The 20,934-nt window shown below is 39.1% G+C and overlaps 2 protein-coding genes across 3 annotated transcripts in view; both read left to right on the top strand.

Annotated features, from left to right (window-relative positions):
- Positions 1–1,358: 1,358 nt before the first annotated feature.
- Positions 1,359–10,335, top strand: LOC134310195 (putative protein MSS51 homolog, mitochondrial). 2 transcript variants are annotated; one of them, XM_062991729.1, is made up of 7 exons: positions 1,359–1,492; positions 3,227–3,384; positions 3,478–3,624; positions 5,592–5,716; positions 7,125–7,688; positions 8,304–8,397; positions 9,270–10,335. In XM_062991729.1, exons 2-7 carry the CDS (start codon positions 3,227–3,229, stop codon positions 9,460–9,462), a joined length of 1,281 nt encoding a protein of 426 aa, XP_062847799.1. In that variant the 5' UTR covers positions 1,359–1,492; the 3' UTR covers positions 9,463–10,335. The 2 variants fall into 2 exon arrangements, with proteins under 2 accessions (XP_062847799.1, XP_062847798.1); XM_062991728.1 differs by lacking the exon at positions 1,359–1,492 and having other exon boundaries at positions 1,929–3,384.
- Positions 10,336–14,984: 4,649 nt separating this feature from the next.
- The window catches only part of plekhg6 (pleckstrin homology domain containing, family G (with RhoGef domain) member 6), a 31,585-nt gene continuing 25,635 nt past the window's right edge, over positions 14,985–20,934 (top strand). Inside the window, exons 1-3 of the mRNA XM_062991571.1 lie at positions 14,985–15,062; positions 17,939–18,070; positions 19,815–19,973. Of these exons, the coding sequence (XP_062847641.1) occupies positions 14,985–15,062; positions 17,939–18,070; positions 19,815–19,973 (369 nt within the window). The remainder of the gene's footprint in view (positions 15,063–17,938; positions 18,071–19,814; positions 19,974–20,934) is intronic.

The following is a 20,934-nucleotide window of genomic DNA, read 5'->3' as shown; positions in this document are numbered from 1 at the left end:
AGCTACTGAGAAGAAAGAAAGAGAAAGAAAATTACTGTACAGTAGACCCTTGACTTACGAACAGTTTACCATACGAACATTTTGGGTTACGAACGATCTTTTTCAACTTAACGTACAAACAAATTTCGGATTACGAACCGAAATTCGTGATATATATATATATATATATATAGAGAGAGAGAGAGAGAGAGAGAGAGGAGGTTGGATTGAACTTGTTCATGACGTCACGTATTTCACGAATTTCGGTTCGTAATCCGAAATTTGTTTGTACGTTAAGTTGAAAAAGATCGTTCGTAACCCAAAATGTTCGTATGGTAAACTGTTCGTAAGTCAAGGGTCTACTGTACAGTAATTTTCTTTCTCTCATAAAACTAATACTAAAACTAAAACATAATACTATTTTTATAAGTTTAATAACTGTAATACTGATTGTGCAGAAGGGTTTCTTTTAAAACTGCTTTCTTTCCTTTAAAACTACACATTTTAATTTGACCTTCTTATTAGTTGTAGTAATGTTGGTAATATTTTAGAGCAACTGATAATGATTTGATTTCTAACAGCGGGGTGTTATTTCTAGAAGTCTTCCACAACCCAAACACACACACACATTGTACTGTTAATGAATCATGTAGAGCTACTAAATTATTAAATTAAAGCATAAAAATTAACAACATCTGTCTCTCAGCCTGTTTATTTATGTAAAAATATTATCTATGCAAAATATTGTAATGTAATCTACAGTGTTATTAGGGTAGTTGGGGTAGTATTAAATTAACTATAGCTAGAGTATCTAGAACAATACGATTTAAACTAGTTACAGCTAAATGTTTTAGGATGGTAAGAGCATCTGGTTACAGTTTTAGAATAATAAAGGGTCAACTGGTTAAGGTAATTAGATTTGTAACTGCGTACAGCTGAGGATATTTATAGGGTCATAAAGGGTTGACTGTTTTAATCTGATGGGCAGTACAAGCTGAGAGTGTATAGGGAATAAAGTGTTAACTGGAAAGTCTTTCTCAGTTAAAGCTGTGTGTATTTAGGGTTATAACACAGGGGTGCCAGTAGAGTTCTTAGGTTTCATTATCAAGTCACCCATCTAACCCCCCACTCCCCATTCCAGATAGTGAAGTGATTAAGGCTGAGGATCTTCTTGGCACTGAAATTTTAAATGGGGGTTGCATGGGGTGTGGAAGGCAGAGAAGAAACACAACCCTGAAGTATAACACCGAACCTGAAGAACCAGCCAAAAAAGGAGAAAGATAGAATGATGGAGAAAGAGAGAGAGAGAGAGGAGAGGTAAGTCAGAGAATGAGCAAGTGAGTAAGTGAGGGTAAGAGTGAGTGAATGAGTGAGGATAGGTGAGAGAGTGAGCAAAGGAGTGAATGTAAGACAGTAAATGATTAGGTGAGAGTGAATAAGTGAACGAGTGTAAATGTGATAGAGATTAAGAGTTGTGCTGGTTTGGATTAAATTTGGTTACTCAAATATAGAGGTGAGTGTTTATCTGAATGTGATTAATAAATGTAGATGTGAGTATCAGTAGTTTTTAATGGTGATTGGTTTAAAACTATTGAAGTTTGACTCGGATTATATAGATTTTAAATAGATTTATATAGATTTTGTTTCCTGAGTTAAACGAATTCAGAATTTAAAGGCTGTCCAGCTGCAATGCTATGCTAACCCTAAAATCACAGTTAATGTGATATAATCTAATTATTAAGACACCAACGTGCTAAATTGCTAACAGTTTATCTATATAAATGTAATTTTGGATAAAAGATGAAGCCTGGTGTAGTGTATTAACTGTGGTTTGGACTTCAGAGAACATGATGGATGTCATTTTAAGCCCCGTGACTGCCTGTTATTGGATAGCAGGAGGACATTTAAGGGCATTTGTAATATATTCTGATATTTTTAGTCAAGTCAAGTCAACTTTATTTATATAGCGCTTTTTACAATAGACATTGTCTCAAAGCAACTTTAAAAAATCCAGGACCAAGAGATACAAAACCCCCTGTTGAGCAAGCTGAGGGCGACAGTGGCAAGGAAAAACTCCCTGAAAATTACAGGAAGAAACCTTGAGAGGAACCAGACTCAGCAGGGCCCATCCTTCTTGGGTGGCCTGGAGGATACATACAAACACAGAACTAAATAAACTAAAAGTTATAACTGGCAATAAGTAAATAAATAATAATAGAGTTATTAATAATAATAGTTATTATTCAGATCAGAATGTAATGAAGTCTGTAGTGAGTTCTTGTCATTCTTGGTGCAAATACTCCAGCTCGTCACATCCGGCGGGAGCAGCATCGTTTGCACAGTCGGCTTAACTTCAATCCTTAACCTCGGCCGGTTAAACAGGTTTCCATCAGAACCACCTCGGGGTAAAACAACAGAAACTGAATATAAGAATATAAGAAAGAATATAAGTTTTACAGAGAGACGCTTTAGACTCCGGCACCCCTAATTATTACAGCATAACTAAAAGGGAGAGCGAGCAGGTAACAAGGTCATGAAGGCTTTCATAGGACATCAGCGTCCATCTCCCCACTGTCATCAAACCTGAGTGATCGGATAAGAGAGGCAGAACGACAGCAACCCAACATCCCTGATCACCACAAGTTTCTATGACCAAGAACCCCCAAGCTCTGCGTCTTTGTCTATACTAATCAAAAGCTTGGGTAGAAATGTAGAGAGGTTACAAACCTGTTTTATTATTTCCATCACAATCAAAAAATGTAAAGAAAACATTGGGCTTTAATTACTGTCAGTTGTTTTAACATTTAAGGTGGGGTGAGAATTCACGTCCTTGCCTCTGCAACAGCAACTTTGTCTGGTCTAAGTCTGTTTGAGGAACTAGTGTGTGAGGTGGAAGAATACAGAGGGAGCAGCGTGGTCCTCTGTGCTGAGTCTGTTTGTAGGAATCTGCTGCTGGATGATGAGAGGTCTCCGGAGCACACAGGGACGTTAAGCATATCCAAATTAGGTGCAAAAGGGAAAAAAAGCAATTTACGCTGTGGTATTACCAGAGCTGATGGGGCTCCTCTGCCACCCATCAAATCCAGGCTGGTCAGTCACATGACTACATGAACCAGTGAAGAACAATAATTAATTAATAATCTTAGATTATTGAAGCTACTGATTAACAGTTCTTTTAACCGAGGACAGATTTTTATGCTATGCAACGTGTGTGTGTGTGTGTGTGTGTTCATGATTTTGTCTCAAGATGGCAGGTACAGTTCCAGGTTTCCCAGAATCCTTTGCTCCGAGCGCTGACAGCGTATACTCTGATCAGTTTGGGTTTTTTTCTCTGGACTCAAATGTTCCTGGACTGTCCAAAGTAATTCTAAACAACCTGAACATGACAGACTACTCTGAATACAGGTATAAACACACACACACACAATTTGTGCAGTAGTTGATGAATATATTCTCTCTTTCATTCTGTGTCTCTCTCGCTCTCTCTGTCCTTTCTAGAGCTGCTCTGGAGGGGAAGGGTAAGGTGGGGTTCCGCTCTCATAAGGACATGTTCCAAAAAATGGAGGAGACCTTTAAATTCTGCACCTGCTGCTCCAAACTCCCATCTGACCTTCCAGATCCCACAAACCTCAAACGCTGCATTAAGTGAGTATACAAGTCATAAGTTTACATACATCTTAGCCATTCAATCTATCTCTTAGGTTGGTTAGGATCACTAATATATGTATATTGATCAACCATAACATTTTGACCACCTCCTTGTTTCTACACTTACTGTCCATTTCATCAGCTCCACTTACCATATAGAAGCACTTTTTTGTAGTTTTACAATTACTGACTGTAGACTGTAGTCCAATAGATGAGCGATCGTCTCTGAATTTACATCTACAGGGTGGACCAACTAGGTAGGAGTGTCTAATAGAGTGGACAGTGAGTGGACACGGTATTTAAAAACTCCAGCAGCGCTGCTGTGTCTGATCCACTCATACCAGCACAACACACACTAACACACCACCACCATGTCAGTGTTACTGCAGTGCTGAGAATGATCCACCACCTAAATAATACCTGCTCTGTGGTGGTCCTGTGGGGGTCCTGACCATTGAAGAACAGGGTGAAAGCAGGCTAAAAAAGTATGTAGAAAAACAGATGGACTACAGTCAGTAATTGTAGAACTACAAAGTGCTTCTATATGTTAAGTGGAGCTGATAAAATTGACAGTGAGTGTAGAAACAAGGAGGTGGTTTTAATGTTATGGCTGATTGGTGTACCAGACTTGTGGAGGTCTGCAGTTCTTTTTTAGATGTCTTGGCCTATTTCTTTAGATTTTCCCATGTGTAAAGCAAAGATACAAGTAGGCCTTGAAGATAGGTCTAAAATACTTCCGCAGGTACCTCCAGTTAACTCAAATGATATCAATTAACCTATCAGAAGCTTCTAAAACCATGTTATTGTTTTCTGGAATTTTCCAAGCTATCTAAACGCACAATCAGCCTGCCTTCTGACTTCTGATATAGTGAAATATACACAGATGAGGCATAACATTATGACTAACTTCTTAATATCTTGTTAGTCCCACCTTTGCTGACAAAACAGCCCTGACCCTTCGAGACATGGACTCCACTAGACCTCTGAAGGTGTGCTATGGTATCCGGCACCAAGATGTCAGCAGCAGGTCCTGGACTTGTTTGTCCAGCACATCCCACAGATGCTTGATTGGATTGAGATCTGGGGAATTCGGAGGCCAAGTCAACACGTTGCTGTGCTCCTCAAACCATTCCTGAAGCATTTTTGCTTTGTGGCAGGGCGCATGGTGCAAAGGGGCATGGAGATGCTCTGACCCAGTCGTCTAGCCATCACAATTTGGCCCTTGTCAAACTCACTCAAATCCTCACGCTTGTCCATTTTTCCTGCTTCTAACATCAACTACGAGGATAAAATGTTCACTTGCTGCCTAATATATCCCACCCACTAACAGGTGCCGTGATGAAGAGATAATCAGTGTTATTCACTTCACCTGTCTGTGGTCATAATGTTATGCCTGGTCGGTGTAAGTCAAATAATCTGTTTATAAACATTTGTTGGTAAAATTGCTTGTCATGTTCATAGCAAAAATCCTAAATGACCTGCTAAAACGATTGTGCTGATAACTGTTAAGCTGACCTTATGTATATAGCACAGCTGTAGGATTATCTCAGGATAAGCGCAGCATTAGCAGAGCGGTAGTGAATGTATATGTGCTAATGTTTAATGTTAGTAGATGGGGTGTAAAGCTTAGCGTGAAGCCAGAAAGTGAGTTAAAGGTCAGAGTTTATGAGTTTTTAGCATCTGGTCCTCCTGTGACTGAGGTTGTAATATCAGACTCAGTACTAATAAACTCCAAAAATACTTAACTACATTCCCCATCTCTTGTTTGGGAAAGAAAAACAGTTTACGATCTCCTGGCATGTGTAGCAGAATGTAACATTCAGCGCTATGTCATAATAATATGCCACACTGCGGTTATCAAATCTTCTGAGCTGCTGAAACGATGAGACCAGGCTCTAAAAAAAGAACAGACCTTTCTCTGATGGTGCAAGTCTTTATTTTAATCCGTCTTTCTTGCACGTAAGGTGTCTGAATGTCTACTACTGCAGTAAAGACTGTCAGAAGAAGGACTGGAGTCTTCATAAGAAGTTCTGTAAGAAGCTGCGTATGGTGGCTATAGATCGGCTGGTAGAATGGCTGGTTCATACAGGTGAGACACACAGGATGTTTTATGATGTACTTGAACTGGTAAGCCATTGAAGGTTCATGAGGTAGAATCTTTTAGTGGTCATTTTTATATTTGGCGTCCAACCTTCCATACGTTAGTTGACAGAAGTTTGCCCAACACTCTGGGCATCTGACCATGAGCTTGTTGGGCATCCCATTCTAAAACCATGGAGTCCTTTTTTTTGCAGGCTTAACAGCTTTCACTCTTCAGGAAAGGCTTTCCACAATATAGTGTAGTGTGTGTATGGAAATGTGGGCCAGAGATGGGGACTCGAGTCACATGTAAGTCGCACACACAGTGACTGCTCTCTAATAATGCTCCGGCCGTTTTAAACTACAATGCACACAATGGGTAAATGTTCCAGCCAGCTTCTGGCTTAGTGATGAAGCGTAGCTCCCTACTTAAAATGGTGGAATACCCTACGTAGTGCACTTCACAGTAACAGATAATGTGAATGGAACGCTCCTACAGAATTGGCGCTAATGATTGTAAGAACCGCTTTCTGAACCAATCAGACCTTCTGATTGTAATTTTTAGTAAGAAATGCTGTTATGCTGTTGCTCGTATTTAGTTTGCAGCGTCACACAGATGATGTATTAATGAAACGCTTGATTGGCTTTCTAACGAGTTCGTGTTTTACATCAATACAGTAAATGATTAATTGAACATCGATTTATGTTAAGTTTTGTTAGGGTACATTTTACAAATTGCAGTTTCAGAAATGTTGGGACAGGCTGGGAAATATAAATAAGTTAGTTGAATCACTTCCATTATTTTTGTTAGTTTAACATTATTGTTATTGTATCATTGTTTAAATAAACTTTTTTTGAAATTGATGTCTGGAACATGTTCCAAAAAAGTTAGAACATGGACGGTTTAAGACCAATAATGCAATTATGTTTTAATATAAAAGGTGCATCCAGAAAAGATAAAGTCAAGTCAAGTAGTCAAATTTATTTATATAACGCTTTTTACAATGGACATTGTCTCAAAGCATGCAGAGAAACAGATGGACTACAGTCAGTAATTGTAGAACTACAAAATGCTTCTATATGGTGGAAGCTGATAAAATGGACAGTGGGTGTAGAAACAAGGAGGTGGTTTTAATGTTATGGCTGATCAGTGTATATCATATATATCTTTGAAACAAAGCACCATGATTCAATATTATCAGTAAACCAACTATAGACTAAACTACTGCGCTCTGGTTTAGGTGTATGTGCAAGTAGAAGATATGTCAAAAATTAATTAATTAAAAAATCCTACTAGACTGGAATGTTGTTGCCTGACTCAAATGTTTGATAATGAAGTATGTGCTTTTCAAGTGAAATTTAAAAATACACTTTGTAAGAAGTAAACATTTAAGCTAAGTCTATTTTCTGTATTTTAGGAGACTTGCCGTTACTCACAGAGACGTGGTCTAGACCTGCTAGAGAGATACGATGCTGGGATGACTGGCTGTCCATGCAGGGTGAGCTCACGGCCCGGCTGAAGCCCATCCTGTCTGGAAAAAACATGACAGACCTTTGGACCAACGCCTGCCGACCACGTCCAGAGGAGGCGGAACTTTGTGAATCTGTGTGGCGTGTGTGTACTGAGTTCCTGTCTCGCTCACTGACGATAGGTTTGGGAATTCAGATGTTTAATTTAGACCCCTATTCCCGACCCCTCACCATCCACCTGGTGGGTGCTGGACATAACGAGACGCTGGGAGCAAGGACCACAGATCTGGATGAACTGAGTCGAATGTTTCCCAAGCATCAGGGACTGGAGGTGGTCATGGTGGGGCCAGAGGTAGTAAATGGGCCAATCATGCGACCTCCCTTAAGGGCATTTGGCCCCCGAGGGAGAGTCTACATCAGCGCCTTCAAGGGCCTCTACCATCAGTTCTGGGAGGAGCTTGTGGAGAAAGGAGAAGCAGCCAGACCAGACCTTGTGGTGGGATTTCACCCAGGTACACATATTTAGATTTTTTATGAAGTCATATTTTGATCATTGCGAACACATTATACAGGGTGTCTCAAAACTAAGGACACATTCATATTACATGAAAACATTGGTAGATCGTGATCTAAGTTAAGACACAAGCTGTGGGGAAAGGGGGAAACCAGTAAGGCCATGTTACCAACATGGTGGCCGTATTGAATGCCACTATCTTGGATTTAACTTCAGTTTTTTTGTGCAGGTAGGTCTGTGATACATCAAACCAATAGAGAGGTTTATCAGAAAACAAGGGTGTGCTTCATGGCAACGTAATAGTATTTGTTCTAATGTTATGTTATGTTTATGTGAAACCAGAAAATTTACACTAGGTTTACAGAATGTGTTCAAAATGCTGTCCACCCTTCCTTTTCTTCCATTGCTGATGAACTTTCACCAAAATATCGGGCTGAATGTTAGCAAAAGCATCAACAATTGTATCTTAAACCTTAAAGTCTACTTGCACAACCCATTCTATTCATAACCTTTACCCCTATAATTGATTACACTACAAAAGAAGCCACATTTATAATTTTTATTCTTCATAGAAGCCATCATGTGTTGATAACATGCTGTTTGTGTATTGCAGGGTTTCATGCATCTCAGGGTTTAGGGGAAGGTTGGCTGCCCACGTTGCTGCTGCTCAGAGATTATAACATCCCATCTATGTTCACCATGTACAAGTGAGACACACACACACACACACACACACACACACTCACTGTCCATTTTATCAGCTCCACTTACCATATAGAAGCACTTTGTAGTTCTACAATTACTGACTGTAGTCCATCTGTTTCTCTGCATGCTTTGTTGGCCCCTTTCATGCAGTTCTTCAATGGTAAGGACCCTCACAGGACCACCACAGAGCAGGTATTATTTAGGTGGTGGATCATTCTCAGCACTGCACACAACATGGCATGGTGGTGGTGTGTTAGTGTGTGTTGTGCTGGTATGAGTGGATCAGACACAGCAGCGCTGACCAACCAATATTATCCAGCCAACAGCGCCCCGTGGACAGCGTCCTGTGACCACTGATGAAGGTCCCAACTCAAAGAGCAGCAATAGATGAGCGATCGTCTCTGACTTTACATCTACAAGATGGACCAACTAGGTAGGAGTGTCTAACAGAGTGGACAGTGAGTGGACATGGTATTTAAAAACTCCAGCAGCGCTGCTGTCTGATCTACTCATACCAGCACAACACACACTAACACACCACCACCATGTCAGTGTCACTGCAGTGCTGAGCATGATCCACCACCCAAATAATACCTGCTCTGTGGTTTTATTATTTTTTAGGTAAAGTTTTAAATCCGAAATTGTGGAAAAACGAAAGAAGCGTCTAAAAAGTGCATGAAGAGGAAAACTTAAAATGCATTAAATAAATTCTGCTTCATCTTAACTAGGAAACGATATAACAGAAACCCATGACACACATGACTTCTCTTTAGCATTAAATAAAACCATGTTGGCCTTCACATTGTTTACTGCAGTTCCAGTTCCTGTGTAAAACGTTATCCTTTATTTCTCTCCATGTTCCTCTCTGTGTCAGTGATGGCGAGCTGCAGTACTCTCTACAGATTCTGTTGGAGTTGGAAATGAACATTAAGGGAACTGGACCAAACCCATTCAGCTCCCAGAAACCCGAGCAGGTGCAGTCGAGCCCCAATAAGGAGCCAAGCTACTGCAATGCCTTTTACCTGAACTTCCATGGTTTGCTGGAGACTGTACTGGAAGAGGACTAAATCTACACAATGTTTAATGTTTTAATCATTACGATCTTAGGAAGCTTTAATCTACATAAATACACACTGAGGAATTAGTGTTCTTCACAAACAGATTTGTAAAATACGTATATAGCAATACACAGAGATGAACCTTTATCTACCAAAATATATAAGGACCTTGTCATCTTCACTCACAATCTTGGAGGAGTAATTTTACCCCTATAGCCAAGCTCTGAGGGCCACACAATGTCAGTAAATGTACATTTCTTAATGGTTCTCCATTATTGTGCCAGTGAGTTCTATCCCACACTGCCCTCTTCTGGACATATAGTTCTATACAGTACAATATAGAGTTTTTCATGTTGCTGATGTTTACAAGCAAATATACTGTAAGTATTTACACTCCTTAGTCATCTCTTGCTAGAATTTCCTTAGGATGCAAACGCATCTGGATCCTGCTGGAACTTTAGCTGACTGGTCTTGATACAGTTGTGTAAATTCTGTTGGATTAAATGGGCAACATTAGTAAACATAAGTAAACATGTGTTCGAGTGTACATTGCTGTGTGGTTCTATTAGGAATGTAAAGAAACAAAAATTAAAACTAAAGTTTAGCCAGAGAAATGGAACAATCACCACTCAGCGGGCGGAACCTGTCATTAAGTTAGCAATTACAAGCTGCCTATTTAAAATGAGTTCTTCATTAAATTCATGTTGCTGAATCATATGAGCGACAACAGAGGGCGACAAAGGGGCTTTTTAAAATTTACCCTTCACATTCCAACACAGATTGAATAGGCATGTATGAAGGATTTATTTGCTTAGATTTGTAGTTGTTTAAATGCTTATTTAAAAAAAAATTATAAGTAAATAAAAATGAAATTAAAACTGATCACTTATTATATTATTTTTATTATATCCGCTTATATTATTTTTAGAATATCTCTAGAATAGGCTCTCTCCCATCTGATGTACATTATTTGGCCAAAAGTATTTAGACACTTGACCATGACCTTAAATAACCTCTCTTTGATCTGTTCAGATCACGATAATTTGTACAAAGCCTTTTAAAACAAAAATTAAAAAATGAGTAATTTAAAGTAATTCACTATTTCATTTATTTCAAACCCCATTTTCAAAAAAAGTTGGGACATTTTTTAAAACACAATAAAAAGAATGTGTGATTTGTTAATTCTCTTGAATCTTTATTTTCATTTATTCATTCATTGTCTGGACTGCAGGCACATGCACTCTGTGTCTACGGTTGTAGTGAGTACAAAATGAGACTTACCATTTTTCCCCAAAACAAGCTAAGACAAGCTAAGACCACAGCATGTTTCCACTTGCAGCGTTTCTGGGAATAATTATATTTATTATATTTTCAGCATTTAGCAGATGCCTTTATCCAAAGTGACTTGCATTACAGTGACAGTATACAGTCTGAGCAACTGAGGGTTAAAGGCCCTGCTCAACAGCAGCAACCTGACAGTGGTGGGGCTTGAACCAGTGACCTTCTGATTACTAGTCCAGTACCTTAACCACTAGGCTACTGTTTGCCTATATGAAACCTGGCTTTCTCTTTGTGTAAAAAGAAAGTTTCAGGTTGCATTTCTGGATGCAGTGGTGGACTGCGTTTAGTGACAATGGTTTTCTGAATTACTCACGAATCCATGTGGCTACATTTATCCCTGAAGCATTACGGTTTCTCATACAATGCGACCTGAGAGCTCAAAGGCCACGCACATTCAACAGCTGTTTTTGACTTTGCATTTTGAAGACTAAGATCTCTACAGTTTCCTGAAATCTTTTCACAGTATTATGAACAGCAGATGGTGAAAGGCTTAATTATTTGCGATCTTGCACTGCTTTCTTTTTTAACTTAAATGTTCTCTCCTGAAGTGCTGACCCATTATTGTCTGTACAGACCGATCCTTTGGTGGATCCTTCTTTTTTACCCAGTCATGATTAACTCACCTTGTCGAATTCAACCTGCTTATTGTTGAACGGTGTAACTTTTTCTATTATTTTGTTGCTGTCCCAACTTTTTTGGAGTGTGTTGCAGGCTTCAAATTCTAAATGTGTTTATTTCTACAAAATGCAATTCAGTTGGTCGGTGAGAAAATTGAAAATGTTTGCATTTTACTTTTGTCAGTTCATGAGAATGAACCAAAAAAATCCCAGATAACTCTGTAAACTGGTTTTGTATAATGGTTTGGGAGTGATTTACTTTAGGACCTTGATGACAGTATTAGAAGAGATTATGACAATTCTGGAGAAGGAAGTAAATAAATGTCTGTCAACTGCAACTAAGCTTTAAAAGCCATAATTAGGGTTTGCAACATACTTTTACAGCACTGTGTATATAACAAACTGGCAACTGAGTGCTTGTGTAAATAGGTATTTATATGTGTTAAGCAGATCTTAAACCCTGTTTCAATGGTTTACTGTTGATATTTAAATTTAATACGCAAATATGCCTAATAAATATATATTAAACATTATTACTGGCATGTTGTATCTCTACATTTCTCACTAGGCGCATTAGTCGTCTGCTAATCATTTACACTATTTTGCTTCCTGTTGCACTGCAATAGCTTATTATGACAGGATGCTTTGACTCCAAAGCTCTGAGCACTCCTGTCATTTTTATTTAAGTTTCCATCCCTTGGAACATGCTTTGTTTTTGCACAAAGAGACTTTTGTGCATTCTGTAGTATGACTGTATTGTTATAGTGCACTTTATCAAATGCACACCTGTTATAATGATTATAACCAAAACAAACAAACCTCCTAGTGCACACACCCTAACTGTAGTTAGTAAGACTATAGAAAAGAATCTAGCTACTCTTGCTGGACCAGTTATTAAAAAAAAAAAAAAAAGAAACAACTAGGAAGAACCACCGGGGAACAAAGAGAAAGGGAGGCAGAGCCGGAGATTTAGAGAGCAACACCGGTCAGAATAGAGAACTAAGCAGAGAGATTTAAATACGGCGACCTGAAGGACATGGATGTTGCTTACATCAGGTAAGTGTATACATGAACCTTTTAAACAGACTGTCAGGGTGAGATGGCCTGCTTGTTTTTGAGTGGTAATGTTGTACTGTAGTGCTGGGAAACGTAACGGTCACAGTAGAGATCTACCTCACAGTGCGGTACTTAAACATGTGTCTGTGACAGATAAGGAGTGTTTGTGACATCTAGAGATGTAAACTGATATACATTGAACTGACACGTGTTAGTGCATTTGATAAAATGATAAAAATACCACATAAGCAGGTATTACCATGTCCATATCGAGTTGATTTGAAGTAGCCAGGGTATAACATCTAAACATTATTAAAAAGCTATTTCCAGAAAAGTTGGGACATTTTGTTAAATTGAAATAAAAAGAAGAATCTGTGATCTGTAAATTTTCTGCGATTTGTTTATCTTTACTTAACTGTAGAAAAAAACAAAGATCTCCAATATTTTCACTGATCAAACTTTATTGTGTTTTGTAAATATAAACACATTAAGAATTTGCAACACACTCCAAAAAGTTAGGACAGAGGCGTGTTTACCCCTGTGTTCCATCAGCTTTCCTATTAATGAGACTTTTTAATGCTTTGGGAAATTATGACACTAATTGTTTTCAGTTTTGCTTGATACAAGACTTCAGCTGCTCGTCTGATTTTCCCCTTTATGTTGGACCATACGTTTACAATAGCAGAATGACCTGGACTACAGACGGGCCAGTCAAGCACCCGCATTCTGTCTCTACAGCTGTCATATAATATTTATAAGATTAGATTAGATTAGATTCAACTTTATTGTCATTGTACAGAGTACAAGTACAGAGCCAACGAAATGCAGTAGCATCTAACCAGAAGTGCAAGATAGAGATTATTTACATATACGTAATACAGTTAAAGTGTAGAAGTGACCAGATAAGTAAAAATGAAGAGACATATATTAAGAACAGTAAACAGACAATGATTGTCCAGTGTATCGACTAGTAAATAATTACAAAGTTATGAAAGGTGACTATAGTGGCTAAATGAATGACAATAAATAGAGTATATAAGTATAGCAGATAATATACAATATATACTGTACATTATTGTTGTGCTGGTGTGATTAGTGCAGTAGTGCCATGTGCAAATTTGCAAACACAAGTACATGAAAGTACAAAAGTTTAGTGCGATCCAGGGTGCAGTGATATTTTTAAAGTGTTGTGGTAGAGTTTGGTAGGGTTACAGCCTCTGGGAAAAAGCTCTTCCTGAGAGAGCGGAGGCTCCTGTAATGCCTGCCAGACGGAAGCAAAGTGAAAAGTCCATGGTTGGGATGAGAAACGTCCTTGATAATGTTCCTCGCTTTGCCCACGTACCATTTGTAATAAATGTCCTGTATGGTGGGTAACTGGGCAGTTTTAACCACCCACTGGAGAGCTTTCCGGTCAGCTGCGGCACAATTGCCGTACCACACAGAGATGCAGTTTGTAAGAATGCTTATAATTTATTTAATGTTATAATTAAAACAGTTGCAACAGTTGTTTCATGGGTTAGGGATAAATAATATCATGTGAAAGGGCTATTTTATTATCAAAACAAACTGTATTTTTATGTGGCTGCATGGTGGCTTGGTGGGTAGCACTGTTGCCTCACAGCCCCTGGGTTTCGATTCCCAGGTGGAGCCATCTGGGTCCTTTCTATGTGGAATTTGCATGTTCTTCCCATGTCTGCTAATTGAAGCTACTAAAGTTGCCCCAACTATGAGGATGGACCAGCAACTTGTCCAGGGTGTTTTCTACCTTTCGACCAGTGAGTTGGTCCCACCGCGACCCTGAATAGGATAAAGCTGTGATAAAACAGACAGTGAATGAATGAATAAACAACTGCATGTGATTGCTGGCAGTGGAATCATATAGCGAGCTGCATCACATTCAGAAAGACACGCTAAGCCCTGCAGATTATCCATCACTAGTGCAGGCGCCTCGACCAGACAACAGACAGCACAAATGTAAAGCAGCAATGAATTTGAACCATCCGTCCCTCAGGCAAATTTGATAATGCCTTTCTGTCCCAAACTGTTGTTTGTTTACATTGTTCTCACCGTGTAAATGTGGGATTCTTTGCAACTATTTGGGGTTAGAGTCTTGATTGACAGAGTGTTAAAAAGCTCAGACCATCAGCTTATCATTTATTCAAAACGAAGAAGTATTAATGAATAGAGAAACAGAAATATGTGAATATGGCTATAACTATATCAGGATTGTTTTTAGCCGTATAAGGATTTTTGGAATGAGTTAAATTTAATCTTTTTTTATTTCTTTATTTGTTTTTATTAGTTTGCTATGATTTGAATAGTCCATTTAAGTCCTAAATATCTAAAATAGTTCTTAACCTGTGACATAAATGTTTTCTTTTATGTCCTACTGACGTTGTTCTTTGCAGGATGTGCTATCACTAATCTCATCAGACATGGACAGTAGTGTGATGTCCCCTGGATAAAGTTAACTAAAACGTTCAGATGGTGAAGCTGAATGATACAGTAAACGGAACTATGATACAAGTCGTAGAGCCACCGCTCAGCCCCAGGAGGGCTGTAGAAAAACAAAAATACTACACCCTGGGTCATCAGGTACTGTTCTGGATATACTAAGAAAGATGTTGAAATGATGTCGGTGTTAAGAGTATCATCATCTAACGATGTGTGTTTTACTAATGTTTAATTACTTGCAGTATATAAATAAACAGTTGTTTAATATAGAAATGCATTTATATTGTCACTGAGAACTGGATTGAAACATTGGATTGGTATTGACTTGTATTTTACATGTTAGTGTTGTAGTTTATGTCACGCAAATCTAGAACACAAACTATCATAAAAGGTGCTTCAGTAGAATTTAGTCCACAAAAAGATTCTTGACCATTCTTGACGCATTGAAAAGATTCTTGACCTTATGAAACGGGCCAACAGGACATTGCGATTAGGGCATGTTCATAAGGTCACTAATAGAAGAGATGAAAACAAAACAAGGAGTCCAGTGGGACCCATTTTTAAGATGGTCAATACATTCCTGGGGAAAAAGCCAAATCCAAAATGTGTTGTAATGGTTCTAACTAGGGCTGGCTCTATACCATTTTTTTTATGTCCAATACCGGTACTGCAAATTGAGTATCTGCTGATACCGATACCAGTCCGATACCGTCATTTCTCCTTTCAAACAACTAAGCATCGATGCACCATGCAACTAGCTCTCTAAATAACAATGCTCAGACTGTGAAACAAATATTCTAAAGGAATAAATACAGAACCTACAACATCACACTTATACAAAATTGCTGTTTTTATTTTAACTTTTACACACAGAACATTTAACACATCATTGGTCAGAAAATTAGCAAGACATAAAACGCACTCCTTAAAGTTGTGCCACAGTTTTCTCATGGCTGCAGTGCAGGGTGGTAAACCTGTTTGTGAAGACAAATTCATTAAAATATTTAAATGTTTGACATAAAACTAAAACTAAAACGTCTGTCTTCTATAATAGTGCAATTTTGTGAATGGCACAGTTTTTGCCCAGGACTGTACACATATATCAAACTGTTTAATGATTTTGAGGAAGTAAATAGTCAAAAATAACATTAAATTTAAATTAAAAACATTAAATTTGAACCTTTATCCAGCTGGTAATTATTATACGCCTATTCACAGAAATCCCGATAAATTACCAAAAGGCCATCTATAAATAGCTACAAAAGGACACACCTCTGTAGACGTCATTGGTATGGGCCAGCAGCAACAGTCTATGGATATTTGTTGTTGTTTGTTTATTAGTATTATAACGTCATGTTTTACACTTTGGTTACATTCATGACAGAAACGATAGTTATTCATTACACCAGTTCAACGTCAAACACAATCATGGACAATTTTGTATTTCCAATTCACTTCACTTGCATGTTTTTGGACTGTGGGAAGAAACCGGAGCTCCCGGAGTAAACCCGGACATGGGGAGAACATGCAAACTCACACAGAAAAGACCCGGACCGTCCCACCTGGGGATCGAACCCAGATCCTTCTTGCTGTGAGGCGAGAGTGCTACCCACTGAGACACTGTGCCGCCCAGTCTAGGGATAAATATGTAGGCAGATTGCATTGACATTTCAATCCAAGCCAGCAATGCTGGCCATAAGATAGGAAAATGTTCACCAGTGTAACTTTCAGAGGTGGAAAGAGTACTAAAATATTGTACTCAAGTAAAATTACTATCACTTTAATGAATTTTTCTTACTTTTTTAATAGCGGAGGGGGGGGGGGGGGGGGGGGGGGTCTCTCCTGTGTAGTTCAAACAGGACAAGTGGATATACATCTCACAATAGTTGTTTTTAATTAAAATATAATAGAAAAAACAAGTTGATACAACATTTAAAACATGTAGTAATGTGTAATGTGTCACTTTAGTACAGACCATCCCATAAAACTTTTTTAAACTGTATAACCACTGAAGTTGGCATTAATTGTGGATTCTATAGACCAGCCTTCTTTTCATCACCAACAAATACCAAACAACAATCATACTGCAAATCTCATAACTCAAAACAAGTCAAGGTTACAGGTGTTGTGACTTTCACTAAATGACCCAAAGAAAACCTTCAGGATGTATAAGACAAAACTTTGCCATTCTTTGACATCAGACTATGTTGTCAAATAACGAAACATCAAACTCCAAACATGTTAAACTTTTAAAATCGCCCTTCCCTCCCGCCTCTATACCTAGATTACAGCTCCTTTATTTTAGCACCAGTTTATTTTCCATCCCAGAATTCACTGCAGCAGTTTCCCAGACACCATTTTTTTAGCGTTTTTTTTTACTCAGTAACGGATGTTATTTAAAATGTAGCGAATTACAATTCTTAATACAAAACATACTTAAGTAAAAGTAAAATGACTGGTTGTAAAATCTACTTTAAAAAGTACAAGTACACAAAAAACTACTCAATTCCAGTAACGCAAGTAAATGTCATTCGTTACTTTCCACCTCTGGTAACTTTAAGGCACAACATTCTGGCTTTGGTGGCTGTACTACTGTACTAGCAGAACCTTGTGTATTCACTTTGTGTGACTTTCCTTCATGTACTTCACCTTCCAAATACATGTGTGTAGGTGGATTGGCTACTAAATTATCTCTAGATTTAAGTGTTAAAAACGTTCCCAATTGCGTAAGTATGAAAAAAGTACCTACGTGAGACACAGTTACATAACTGAAATGAATCATCAGACTGGATAAGCTTGACGTTATCAGTATGAGATCAGAATTGGGAACAGACTCATATTAAATGCTTTAATATTGTTTTGTACTGAAAATCAGGATTGGTGCATCCATATGTCTTGAACCCGAATTAGATTATAAGAGCGATTGATGACCTTGTTTCAACTGTGACATAATCTGGTCATGAATCTAATGAGCATGGTTTTGTTTATGGTATTCATACTAATGTTGGCATCCACAGAAAAGGAAGCAGAATCCCAATGTGGACTTTTCTACAGTAAATAAGGGGACGTATGCAAACTTAAAATCCAGAGGAGCACTGATGCAAGTGCTGTTCAACCAGGGACCATCAGACAAGATTAACACCACTGAGGTATTTCATTCTTTTTACTGTATAAGTAAAATAATCGTTTTTAACATTAGTTTTATTAATAACGTCATAGGGAGCCATAGGTGGCACAGCGGTAAAACAAGCTAGCACACCAGAGCTGACATTTCAAACTTGTCGGTTCGATCCACACGGCTGGGCTGGGCAGCTATATGAACAATGATTGGCTTGTTGTTCATACAGGGTGGGAGCCGGATAGGGACCTCATAACTGATGCAATTATGACCTCTGCTGGCTGACTGATATCGCCTGCACAGAGTCGAGGAATAATGCTGATCAGGGTGTGGCTCTCCGTACACAAAGCTGATCCACATATGAACTCGCCTCGTGCAGGTGAAAAGATGCAGTCGGCTACTGCACACGTGTCAGAGGGGGTGTGTGACAGTCTCACTCACCTCAATCAGAAGTGGGGATCAGCATCAGTAGAGAGGAAGCTTAGTGCAATCGGGTAGTTGGATTCGATTTGTCCTGTTTAGACATAGTCAATACCTCATAGCACGTGTGGCCTCCATTTTAAACAAAACACCAATGCTGGTTGAGAAAGACAGCCAACTAGCACTTGCATCTTCTGACGTGTGCAAATGCTTCTTTTCCCCAAACAGCAGTGCATTCGTATTCTTATAAAATCCCAGAAGGCTTTAACATGTACATGGGAACACAAAATTCTCTGTCTATACTTCTGCGACCTGTGCCAGCACCTTAAAGAGACATTTCCCATCTAGCTCTTGCTCCCTCAGACATGGACAATTGTATCTGTAGAGCGCCTGAACAGGCTGGTGGCACAGATTTGAGTAAAGACTCAAACCTGAGTACCTGCAGTGATGGGCGAGCTTATTGAACCACTTTGCCACCTGAGTTCACATGTCCACTAACATACACTGATCAGCCATAACATTAAAGCCACCTCCTTGTTTCTACACTCACTGTCCATTTTATCAGCTCCACTTACCATATAGAAGCACTTTGTAGTTCTACAATTACTGACTGTAGTCCATCTGTTTCTCTACATACCTTTTTAGACTGCTTTCACCCTGTTCTTCAATAGTCAGGACTCCCACAGGACCACTACAGAGCAGATATTATTTGAGTGGTGGATCATTAGTGTGTGTTGTGCTGGTATGAGTGGATCAGACACAGCAGCGCTGCTGGAGTTTTTAAACACCATGTCCACTCACTGTCCACTCTATTAGACACTCCTACCTAGTTGTTCCACCTTGTAGATGTAAAGTCAGAGACGATCGCTCATCTATTGCTGCTGTTTGAGTTGGTCATCTTCTAGACCTTCATCAGTGGTCACAGGATGCTGCTCACAGAGCGCTGTTGGCTGGATGTTTTTGGTTGGTTGACTATTCTCAGTCTAGCAGTGACAGTGAGGTGTTTAAAAACTCCAGCAGCGCTGCTGTGTCTGATCCACTCATACCAGCACAACACACACTAACACACCACCACCATGTCAGTGTCACTGCAGTGCTGAGAATGATCCACCACCTAAGTAATACCTGCTCTGTGGTGGTCCTGGGGGAGTCCTGACCATTGAAGAACAGCATGAAACTAAGTGGAGCTGATTAAATGGACAGTGAGTGTAGAAACAAGGAGGTGGTTTTAATGTTATGGCCGATCAGTGTAAACTAAAATGGACTATAACCTGATATTAACTTTGAATGATTTTTGGTTTATTCACACTAAACATAGGTCACATTGTCTTATTTTTCCTGTCTTATCCTGTCAGGAGCGAGGCAGTGCTGGTGGAAGCCAGGCCCAGGTGGAGGCATTGAAACACGCTCTGGAGTCGTTCTCTGTGCCTGCTGAGCTCAGCTGGAAGTGGGGGGGAGGTGGAAGATCTGAGGCAATGGAGAAGAGCTGGACAGACATAGTGCCCTCTCATGAGGTACGGAGGAACATCTAACCTGGGTTTAATCTCAATCTTCGGCCACTGTCTGTAGGTCGTTTAGCTTAATGTTTTTGTGTCTGCAGGTTTTTCTTACTCGTGAAATACCAGTAGGTGAACTGGTTTCTTTAAATTGCCCATTGTTTTGACTGAGTAAATGTGTGAGTGTGAATCTTAAAAGGAATGTTGTCCTGTTTTGTACCTGGTAATTTTGGGCAGTGCCAGACGCACCACACCCCTGAAGAGAATAAAGCAGATGAAATGAAAATAATTTATGATAACATGTAGTCTACCTGCACTTACAAGAAAAGCTGCATATTTTGTGTGGAAAAGTTGAGACATGTTGTATCATGCAATAAAACTTTAATAAATAATAAAACTATTATTCACCCTCCTGTATAATATTGCAGATTTTAAAACCTACTGCTATTCTGTATGACCTGAAGTTGGGTTACAACATGATATAAACACCACTCAGAGATTCTGGTGTTCAAGTTGTGTTGAATTTTTAGATTATTCATTCACCACAAAGGCAGTTGTAGCCTTTGTGGTTAAGACACTGGAATGGTAATCGAAAGGTTGCTAGTTCAAGCCCCATCACTGCCAGGTTGCCACTGTTGGGCCCTTAAGCAAGGCCCTTAACCCTCAATTGCTTGGACAATGTACTATAACAGTACTGTAAGTCACTCTGGATAAAAAGCGTCCGCTAAATGCCGAAAATGTAAATGTGTTAGAGCTTAAACTGATTACCTTGAGGACAGTTGTAGCCTAGTGGTTAAGATACTGGACTAGTAATCAGAAGGTCGCTGGTTCCAGCCCCACTAATGCCAGGTAGCTGCTGTTGGGCCCTTGAGCAAGGCCCTTAACCCTCAATTGCTCAAGCTGTATACTGTCACTGTACTGTAAGTTGCTTTGGACAAAGGTGTCTACTAAATGCCGAAAATGTAAATGTATAAGTCGC

The sequence above is a fragment of the Trichomycterus rosablanca genome, chromosome 3, assembly GCF_030014385.1.
Source record: "Trichomycterus rosablanca isolate fTriRos1 chromosome 3, fTriRos1.hap1, whole genome shotgun sequence".
NCBI lineage: Eukaryota > Metazoa > Chordata > Actinopteri > Siluriformes > Trichomycteridae > Trichomycterus > Trichomycterus rosablanca.
The sequence above is the reverse complement of the archived record's forward strand: the minus strand, read 5'-3'. Positions and strand labels throughout refer to the sequence as shown.

What these genes read in the sequence shown, in the direction of transcription:
- LOC134310195 (XM_062991729.1), top strand. Translation starts at nt 3,227, where the DNA reads ATGGCAGGTACAGTTCCAGGTTTCCCAGAATCCTTTGCTCCGAGCGCT. An exon ending in ACAGACTACTCTGAATACAG is followed by an intron (nt 3,385 to 3,477) that starts GTATAAACACAC and finishes TGTCCTTTCTAG; the next exon opens with AGCTGCTCTGGAGGGGAAGG. An exon ending in TCTATGTTCACCATGTACAA is followed by an intron (nt 8,398 to 9,269) that starts GTGAGACACACA and finishes TCTCTGTGTCAG; the next exon opens with TGATGGCGAGCTGCAGTACT.